Raw genomic sequence first — 11,077 nt, forward strand, 5'->3', positions numbered from 1 at the left:
ATAACCCAAGTTCTCCTAAAACTTTGGTGGTGATAGCAACAAAGGCCAAAATCCAAAGCCACATGTTACACTGAAAAAAAAAACCCGGCTCTCAACAGCCTGCTGTGTGACCCTGGGACTGCTGCGTTCTGAGATCTCATTCTCTTTATTGGTTACAATGGGATAACAAGGTATCAACTTTATCAGGCTTCTGTGCAGACCAACTGAGACAATGCCATGTGTTATAGGGCCCTTTTAGGAAGAATGTCTAGCCCACACAGCTTGTTTGAGGGAGTTGAGTGAGTCTATCTTACACCCAAAATAATCTTGCAGAACTAGTATGAGATAGAACTTAGAACAATCATCAGCCAGAGTTACCAAAAAATGTGTTACTTCTTTTCAGAAGTTTCTGGAAGACAACTTAGTACATATAAGGCCTGCCTTTCATTCATTGTTTCATAATTAGTGATTAATAAATTACCATTATTGAGTGTCTATTGTGTGCCAAATACTGTTTTGGACATTGGCAACAAAGAAAATGGAAAAGACCCCTGCTCCTATGTAATTTACTTTCTAGTGAGAGAGAGACATACAATCAGGATGATGTTGGAGAGCAGTACACACTGCGAAGAAAACCAAGCATCAGAAAAAGCTCAGATGTGGAGAAAGTTCTTTAAATTAGGAAGCAGAGACATTTCTTTCTGAGGAGCTGAAATGTAAACAGTCATCTGAAGGTTAGATAAGGAGACACCTTCAGCTTCGGAATCAGGGGACAGAGTATCCCGGGAGGATACAACAGAGAATTAAAAGGCCCTAATGTGGGGATGAACTTGGTCCCAGAACAGAAAGGAAGCCACTTCTATGTTGGGACAAGACCCTCCCACCCTTAATGAGCCTATGCTGTGGGCATGCCAATCAGTCTGCACACAGGGACCCAAAGCTCCTGGACAGTAAAACTGCTTAATGACTGACATTAATTCCCATAAGTCCAGAAGACACCTCCATGGTGTGAAAGACCCCTGTGACAAGTAAAAGGACATGCTGTATGTTTGGCGTCAAACACTTGTAGTTTGAATCCCAACTCCACATTTTGACTGTCCTGTGCCTCAGTTCCCTCACCAGTAACACCTGGGCAAAACAGTACCTGTCTCACCAGGTTATTGTAAAGACTGAATGAATCCACTGCTTGGAACAGAGCCTGGCACATGCAAGTGCAATGTGTGTTTACCACCATCCTGCTGCCCCCACTCTTACTACTGCTGCTACTGTTACCCCAGCTACTCTTCCCACCACCATTGTTACTACCACAGTTACGGTTACCACCGCTACTGTGACACCATTGCTACTGTTGTCACCACTACTACTGTTGCCAGGCCAATACTGTTGCCATACTGATACTATTATTCTTTCAGGTCTAAATATTTGCCTTTGTGGTGCATTAAAAATAACCATTGCTTGTCCCTGGTTTGTTTTTTGCTTTGTAACTACAGAAGTGCATCTAAATTTACTAACTTTCACCAACTCAACTGTTAATCCACACCTGTCTGGGCACAGTCCTACCACCCCTAAATTCAGGATATAACCACCCCACCAAGGATTTGTAAAACTGTTTTTTTAATCTAAATAGTAACAGTTGTCTTACTATCCTTTCCCCAGTCAGACAAAGTGTGGAAAGTAAAGGAATCATATAAATGAAGCCCAGCACTTTGGCCACACTCACATAAACAATATTTGCAGACCACTCTCAAGCACACCACATGGATCTCAATCTAGCAGCAAAGAACTCCAGTAAAAAGGGCTAAAGAGAAGGGGAGGACAGAAAGGTGGAAAGAAGGAAATGCTATCCTAGAGAAAGAGATGTTTCTCCATTTACTCCTCTATGTGAATGCCCCTGAGTAAAGTACTGAAATTTTATTCTTATAGATCCTTTATTGCAAGATCCCTTGCAATTTTTGCTAAATATATTCCTAGTTATTTTGTCTCTTTGGTGATTCTATAAATAGAATATTTTCTCTCATTACATATTTTCAAAACTGCTGGTGTAGGCATATCATAAAACTATAGATTTTGCATAATTTCCTTGCCAGTCACCTTAATAAATCCTCTTACTGCTCCTAATAGAGGTCATTGGTTATTTAGGTTTTCCAAAGAGAGATTAACTTACTAGCAAATGGTGATAACTCTACTCCCCACTTTCTTTTTTTCCCACATCTAACTGTATTATTTATTAATTTCTGAGCAAACAGCAGTAAATAGTAGTAAATAGCAGTGACAACCACGGGCATTTGGTCTTGTTCTGAAGTGTGGGAGTGTTTCTAGTATTACACCACTACACGTGATGCTGGGTTTGGGAATGATCCTATTTTATCAGGAATTTGTGCTAAAAATCAGGAATAGATGTTTAATTTGATCAGATGTCTTTTTAGCATCCATTAAACAAATCCTAAAATTTTTCTCATTCACCCATATTAAGAATAAATCAAATTATTAGATTTTTCTAAGATTAAACCATCCTTCTATTTCTGGAGTAAATCCTACTTTGTCAGGACTTTTCTGACCTTGTAATCAATTATTCATCCATTTCCTTGCCCCATGAGCTCTTTCAGGTCACTGGACATGACTGATTCATGTCTGGCCCAGCACACAGTTAAAAATCGATACATGTTCAACGAATGAATAAGTACATGATTAAAATAAAGGCACTGATTCTCCCAAATTAACCCACTGTCCCTCTTCCTCTGTTAAAATTCTCAGAGAGATCTTGTGCCTGTCCCAGAATGGCTCTGCATATGATTAACGAAAATGAGGTTTCATTGACCCCCACCTCAATTTCTGTGGGACTCTATTCCTTATGGAATCAATGGGACGCACTCTGCTTCCCTACTCCTGCCACCACCCTGAACCAAGGAGGGCCTGCACTGCCAGGACTGACTTCGGTGCTGCGTGACTGCTTTAGGAATGGGCGCACAACCCAACTGGCGCCAAAGACATCTTCAGGAATTGCTTACAGAAGCTCTTGTGGAAAATTATTTCCAAAATAATCAATAAACTTAAAATATGTTTGTCTAGGGTTCTGCTTACCAGTTTGCCTAAAATGTGGTGAGACGACCTATCTGAGAATGAAGTGAGGTAGACACCAACACGACAAAGAAGGGACAGAGAGGGGGACCTAATGGCGTCATTCAGCTCCTGGATTCAGCTTTCATTCTGAAGCCAATTACCCCCTAGACTTCCTAAGTACATAAGCCAATAAATTACTTTTTCTGTTTATAATATGCTTTATATCCTCAAGTAAAAGTCAAAAAAACTTAAATGAAAGCAGTCCTAATAAGTGTTTAAAAAAATCAACCACCTGCTTTTAACTAATGGCAAGATGGGCTGAAAGGTTCCATCAGTGAATTATAATTTCAGATTAAAATTACCGAGACAGTTACAGAGGTCCTTGCTAACCCACAGAAATCAGTGGAATCAAGAGATTACTGTAACAGGTTGATGGTTCAATCAGTTCCAGAGGCACCATCACCATCATGATAAACCAAAACATCTACAACTTTCTGACATAGAGCCCTAGCAATCATCCATTCCCCCTAAAGTCTCGAGGCCTCTCTCCTGACTTGATTTAAAAGTGAAAATAAAAATAAATTACTGTTATGATGGCAGGAGAACACCAGTGAAAGCAGCCAAATCTCAAGATAGGGGTTTCATGGGGGTCTTCCCAAACAGTCCTGCACTGGCAAATGCTTCCACTCTGCAGAAAAGGGAGGGCAGGCGCACGCTGTCCTATGCAAACAGCACTGACTTCTCCTACGGACTTGAGGAGATGTCAGCGTGCCCCTTCCACAACTCCTCCCCATCCTGGAGAACCTAGCTTCACGAAATCAGACGCTTCTCCTCCTCCTGCTCAAGTTACAAGAGACCAAATTCTGGAATCCAGTTTTGATTATTCTCTGGAGAGCTACTTAAGAGCTGCTTCAGGGTTTGAAATCCCTCATTCAGACATAATCTTGAAATAAAAGACTATTCAAATGAAAAATGCATTACAGCTTTCTCTTTGGGACCTTCAGGACTGATGAGATAAAAGGAAGAAATTGAAGGAAAACGAAGAAGAAAAGCAAAGAAAAAAAGGGAAACTGGGGGAGAGAGAGAGGAAAGAAGGGAAAAGGGGAATCGGCTATACCACAAACCCTGTGTGGGCCCTTTGAATGCCATTTTATTTCATCCTCACTTAATCCCTTGGAAGTAATATGGAGCCCATTAGGCAAATAAAGAGATTGAGGTTTGGTGGCATTAAGTAACTTGTCCACTGTCAAACAATGAGGATGAGTGGATTCTGAATCAAAGACACAGAAACATGCTCCCAACAGTGGTGTTCCTACTCTACCATTTTCTTCCTCTGAGTAACACAGAAATTGGTTCTAGAATCAAAGTATTTTGGTGAATGAACGGGCAGGTCCTACGGAGACAACGCTGCCTCGTCACCTAAAATAAAAAGATGAGCCCTGGCTGGTGTGGCTCAGTGGACTGAGCGCGGGCCTGCGAACCACATGATTGCGGTTCGATTCCCAGTCAGGGCACATGCCTGGGTTGCAGGCCAGTTCCCAGTGGGGGGCGCACAAGAGGCAACCATACATTGATATTTCTCTCCTTTTCTCCTTCCCTTCCCCTCTAAAGATAAATAAATAAAATTTTAAAAAAACAAAGATGAAAGAGACAAATGTTAATTAAGTAACCTGATGTCCAGCAGAGCTAGTATGTGGCAAAGTAAAACCTAGAACCCAATTTTTTAAACTCTGACCGGAATCTATTATTTATAAGCACAATTTATCTATATGGACCAAATATGGGCACTCTTGATTAGTAAGTGAACAACTGAGAATTTGTATCACATTCTAGAAAATGTTTATTAAGAACAAATGGGAAGTGTATTTATGAAGTGTCTTTTTCTGCTTCAATTGTCCTGTTTATATACAGCCTCTTTCGTTGTTGCAAAATATCCGGGAGGTATTTTCCCCATGCTGTTGCAAGATGGGGGGAAAAGGGGAAAAGTCTAAACTAAATTAGCACATGTAAGCAACAATTCCGGCTGCTGCAAAGGGGCTAGGTATGCCCACTACTTTCTGAAATGGGCTTAAAGCAGTGACTGCCAACTGGCAGCCAGCTGCCAGTGCCCAGAGATGGATTCTGTTTGCCTAACATGGTTGGCCTACACGATACTTTTAAGAAACTTCATTCTGCTGCCAACATTAAAAACCAGATTTCACATTAAAATCTAATGTCCACTTCCTCTTACCGAGTGGGAGAGCCGGTAACCCTGATGCAACACCTGAGCATGGACAAGAGAAGCCGAAGCAAGGGGTGGCCACCCCTTCAGATAGAATGTATACACTACCGTTTCTTCCAGCTGGTTCACTCCACTCATTTGGAGGATCCCTGTGAGCCCTCAGTGACCCCTGGTTTAAAAGGTTAAGCAGATAGAGATGGCAAAGCCAATGTTCCCCAAAGCATACCCAATAAAGAGGCATTTCAGCCAGAATTACAGCAGCATGACAGAAAGAAAAGCATAGGAGACCAATGTGATTTGGGAAATGGGAAAACCCAGTCTGGGCCCATTTGGGTTTCTGTTGTAGCACACTCATTCTTTGTTTAGAAAAATATATTCACTTGCATTATTTCCTTTATTCCTCCAAACAATCCTGCAAGGAAGAAATTACAGTCAGACAAACAAACTAAAGCTTAGTGATATTAAATCAGTTACCCAATCAAGATCATCAACTAGTAAGTGACAAAGCCAGATTTTGAACGAAGTTTGGTTCTGCTACAAATGCTGTGCTTTGGAAATAGTAAAAGAACACTTTGGAGGTCCTCAAGGCTTATTTGCACCTCAGGACCTTTGTACTTGCTGTTCCCTCACTTGAAAACCTCTGTACCCAGATCTTCACATGGGAGGACCTCACTCCCTCACTTCATTTCTATCACCATCACAGAGAAGAGCTCCTTGATCATTTGATTTAAAGTACAATAACACATGTGTGCACCAGTCACTCTCTAAGCCCCTGCTGCTCAAAGTGAGGCCCAGGAACCATCAGTACCATTATCACGTGGGACGTTAGAAACACATGATGTGAGGTCCCTCCCCAAACCTACTGAATCAGAATCTGCATGTTAACAACATCCCCCAGACGATCTGTACATGTTCACAGTTTAAAACCACTGCTCTACAGGAGCCCTGCTCAGTGGAAATGAAATGTGAGTAGTAAGTGCAACTTTAAATGTTTCTAGTAGCCACATGAAAAAGGTAAAAAGAAAGACTGTTGGTTTGCTGTCTCTCCTAACCCACCCACTGCTGAAATGTCAGTTCCAGAACAGGTGCTTCATCACTCTTGCTCACCACTTTATCCAGGGAACCTGAAACAGTACTAGACACATGGTAAATATTAATATATGTTTGTTGAATGCAAGAATATAGGAAGAAGATGACCTTTCTAGTGTGTTATGTGCAGCAGTGTGGGGCAGGGGAAGAAACTCTGCAATGGGATAGACTTGGTCAGCTCACCCTGGACTAGCTGAGAAACCCTGAGCAAGTTTTCACCTCGGGAGCTACCTGTGAAAGAGGAGAATTGCCGTTATGCTCACAGCCTCCTCATGACACTCAAATGTGATCGCATGTTTATAAAACACCAACCACCACAATGACAGGCATTCAATAAATGCAAGTCCCTTGTCCTTCTTCCATCTCTCAGGATACCCAGGTACGAAGAACGCTGTTGGCCACTTTCCTCCAGGGAGTATGACGGTGACTACCTAAACTGTCTCCTGAGTCATCTTCCCCAAGGCAGTGTGACGTGTGTCTTAACTCTATGCAGTAAAGACAACTTGAAACCATGGAGGATCACTTTCCATCGTCCTGGGGCTGAGTAGTTTCAAAAAGCAAGGTGGTCATGGTCACTCTACAGTCTGAACCACAAGGGAGGCAACAGCTCCAGCCGCCTCTGTCACTTTGCTGAGTTCTACCATGACAGGCCTGCCCCAAGGTCCCCTCCCTTAGAGGGGGTTAAGGCCTCTGCCCACACAGAGGCAGCTTTTATTGAAAAGTGCATTGTAGCTTTGCCCTTTTATTGTGGCGGGGGTGGGAGTGGGAGGGGAGGAGAGGGTGTAATATATACCCCCAAGCCTCCTTATTAACCGCTGGCCTGGGTTGGTCCACAAACAGAGGCTTGCTTCTCTGCAGCTATAACACAAACACCTAATCCAGGAGACTATCTCGGCCTGAAAATCTAATGCACATGTTCTAATCCCAAATGTTTTAAAATCACATTAGATCAACAGCACAGGAGAAAGCAAAACACGGATTTACACACAAATGGAGTGATACAGAATAAAGCTGCTAGGGCTGCTTAGCTGGATATGAGGAAAGCCCAGACCAGCTCTGCAGAGAGCAGCCCCCATCTTCTTTCTCCCCCTCTTGCAGAAAACACAAACCTCAGAAACACTTGCAGAATTAGTAGACCATTGGGAAACACATTGAAAAGAAAAAAAAATAAGTGGAAGGGAGAATCAAACCCTTGAATTGAATGGGGCACATAGAAGAGTAAGATGCCAGACAGGATACATGGAGTTTGGGGAGCAAGTGGAACCATTTCCGTCCAGAGGCGGAAAAGATGGAGTCACACCAGGGAACCAAAATCAAGGGTCTCCGTTCCTGGTCTGAATCAATGCCACTGCTCCCTCTCTACAATACAGTGAGGATGTCATGCCCTCTTCTTTCACGGAACAGAGAAACAGGAGCCTGTAACAGAGCTAAGGTAACTCCCACAGGTACCCTCAAAGCACTGCTATCCCTAGTAAGGCGAGAGAGATGACCAAGTCGTCCCAGCACACGTGGCCCCTGTGGGTGTGAGGGCTCTCTGGAAGTCCTCTCAACAACCAGGCATCATTGGCTGCGATTCACTCTGTATCTTATAGAGTCTTCTAGAGCACTTCCAGTCCCACGGCTAAGCCGTGTACGGACCCACCACTGGTGAGAGCCTGGGCCAGGGGCTGAGGACACAGAGACACCACACGGTCCTCAATTTCCATCCACATCTCTACAGTATAACATCTCTAAGGGTAGCTACTACCAAATGCTGACGCTGAGCCCCAAATACCACAGTGCTGAGGTACCTTCCACAGCCAAGTCCTGACAGCCAGGTAGTTTATGTATCTTCTTGTGCAGCCTAATGTAAACAAACACCCAAAAACCAGGCATCATCTCTCCTTTTGGTCAAAACATCCTCCAGACCCTATCGTGGGACTTCTGGACACACATTCCACCACACCCTCCATTAACCATCAACTTTATTTCAAGTCATCTCAATTAAACACCCGCTTCTACTTCCAGCTGCTGCAAAGCTACCCAAACACATTTTGGAAAGATCTGATCTTTATGCCTTCCTCTTCCCAACAGCGCTTCTCACAAGATACACGGCTTTAAAATTAAAAGTGGGGGGGAAAGCCAGTTACCCTCTTAAGACCGAAGCTCCCCCCAGAAGAAGCCAGGACCTTCCCAGGACCAACAATTAACCAGACCCTACCCAGACAGCATGCCCTTTTTCTGTGCTTTGCTATGTTTACTTCAATCACCCTAACACCTTTTTAATGGTAATTGCAAACTGGAAGTCATGGCTTGCGATATTCTAAATACTGATTTTCCAGTTAGATTAGGCATTCGCTGTTTCATATTTTGATAGGAAGGGGATGTGTGAAGCCACCTAAAATACTGCAATTAGTTCTGCATGTTGAAACAGACATGACTTTAACAGACACATCTGCTGTTTCCTTTTAATGTGCTGGAATGTTCATGCTTAAGTGTACTTCTCTCCAGCTTTCTAAGCACAAGGCATATTTTAAAAAGTAGGGTGAAAAGCAATCACAGTGCACACATTTATTATATATTTCTGAAGTTATAGCTAAAACTTTCCCAGGATGTAATTTAAACTTAGGAAGCCCATTTCTCTTCAACAGGAAAACACTTGTTAGGAAACAATCCTTATTTTACCTCTTGGCTCTGTTAACATGATAACATCACTTTAACACAGGAAAGCCTGTGTTTCTGTTTGACAATTGCAATTAATTGCTGAGATGCAACAGAGATGGGGCCAGCCAGCCAGATCCGTTTCCCAAAGGGATATAAAACAGAATGAAAGAGGGGAAGAAAAAACCAAAGCAGGTTTGCATTTGGGCATCCACATCAGTGTTGTTTTAAATGATATGGCTGGCAAGAAAGATGGGTTATGATTCATTTTACCTACGCCAACTTTCTAGTCCCCTGCTCTCCCTTTCTCTCACGGCTGGCAGAGGGTGGGGCAGGAGGGAGAGAAACATCTGGCGAGAAGGAAGCTCCAGTCTTGCGAAAGGGCCCGGGTGCAGGGCTTGAGTACTCTTAAGGCACCACTGCCATGTCCACATTAATACTCCAGCAGCAAAGACAGCCCAGTGTTCACTGAGCCACAGGGCGACAGAAAGTCCTGGAGCTGGGGAACATCCTCAGTCTCTACTAGAAAGTACAAACCTGCCAGCACCATCTTTTTAAATGTCCCCTGTTCACTTTGCTCTAACCTGAAAATACTTAAAGTTGGTATCCAGGCAAGCAATGAGTTCGAGGGCAATTTTGAGAGATTCCCGGCCATCTCAAAGTCCTTTAGTCAGCAGCGCTGTCCTGCGTCACTCCTCAGCATGCCCAAAACACAGAAGCCCAGAGCCTCTCAAGAGCCTGGGTTGGGGAACACTCTGAAGGCACGAGGGCAGGGGACGCCCAGGCGTGAAGCTGCGCAGATTCAGAAAGCAGCTACCTGGACGAGGAGCCCAAGCAGACAGAGCTCGCTGCCACCTGCTGCCCTCTCCTTTAAATAAAGTGATTCCTACCTGGGCCCCCACCTCTCCGCCGCGCCCCACGCAACCCCTCCGGGGGTCCTCGAAGTCCTCGCGGAGCGCAGGACCATCAGGACGGCGCCTGGACTTCCCCTCTGCGTCTCCCCACCAGCCGAGCCTGGGATCCTACCTGTACCACTCCAGCCCCTTCTCATAGTTCCTGTCGAAGAAGTGCGGCTCTACGCCCACCGCCCGCACGTCCGGGTGCACGCGGATCGCCTCCAGCAGCGCGCGGGTCCCCCCTTTCTTGACACCGATGATCAGCGCCTGTGGCAGCTTCTTCTCCCCGTAGTCCGGGGTGCTTGCGGCGCCATCCCGCTCGCTGCTCCCGTTGGCCGCCCTACGGCCTGCGAGCTCTTCGTCCGTGGTGCTGGACTCCTGCGCTTCCCTCTCCAGTAACGCGCTCTGAGCTGTGGTCATCTCGCTGGGGGCCTGTGGGGGCCGGAGCCAGGCGTCCCGGGCGCCGCCGCCGCCGCTGCCACCGCTCGCCAGCCCCCAGCCGTCGGCTCCGGGGGCGGCAGCCTGCTCTGGGGGCTCCGGCGGCTCCCGGAGGCTCGCGTTGTCCGGCGGCGGCGCGGGCGGCTGCGAGGGGGCGCCGAGGCGCACGGGGGGAGGCGGCAGAGAGGGCGGCGGCGGGCTCCGCGGGGGCTCGGCGGCAGCGCCCGCCGGCTCCTGCAGTGCCAGGGGGAACTGCAGGGATCCCGAGCCGCCCAGGAAGCTGTAGCACAGGTAGGTGACGGACAGGGACAAGGTGCACATAAACAGCAGCTTCCGCGCTGGCGGCCCCTTAGTCAAGGAGCCGGGTGGTGGCGGCGCGGCGAGAGGTGGAGGCGGAGGCGGAGGAGGTGCGGGCCACCGGGCCATCGCGGCTCCCGGCTCGCGGCGGCGGCGGCCCCCAGCGCTGCCCGGACATGGTTTCAGCCGCCGCCCCCGCCACCGCCGCCGCCGCCGCCGCTGCCACTGCTGCCCAGCCGCCCGGGCTGCATGGAGCGACGCCGCTGCGCCCCCGGCCCTGGCCGCTGTCCCGCTGAGCCACGGGGAAGCCCGGCCGCATGGCCCCCCTCCCTGCTCTGTCCGCGGAGTCCCGGTGGTCCCCACCACCCCCCCTCAGCCTCTGGCAAGGGGACCGAGGGGGGCGCGCGGACCCGCCGGCTGCACCTGCTCTGCCTGCAGCGCCTCTTTTTCTCGGCTC

The 11,077-nt window shown here is 46.9% G+C and overlaps 1 protein-coding gene across 1 annotated transcript in view; it reads right to left on the reverse strand.

Annotated features, from left to right (window-relative positions):
• The window catches only part of HS3ST4 (heparan sulfate-glucosamine 3-sulfotransferase 4), a 63,518-nt gene extending 52,769 nt beyond the window's left edge, over positions 1-10,749 (reverse strand). The window contains exon 1 of the mRNA XM_037038575.1: positions 10,016-10,749. Within this exon, the coding sequence (XP_036894470.1) occupies positions 10,016-10,749 (734 nt within the window). The remainder of the gene's footprint in view (positions 1-10,015) is intronic.
• Positions 10,750-11,077: the final 328 nt, after the last annotated feature.

Source organism: Sturnira hondurensis, unplaced genomic scaffold (assembly GCF_014824575.4).
Source record: "Sturnira hondurensis isolate 20B ecotype Veracruz unplaced genomic scaffold, ASM1482457v3 Scaffold0024591, whole genome shotgun sequence".
Classification (NCBI taxonomy): Eukaryota; Metazoa; Chordata; class Mammalia; order Chiroptera; family Phyllostomidae; genus Sturnira; species Sturnira hondurensis.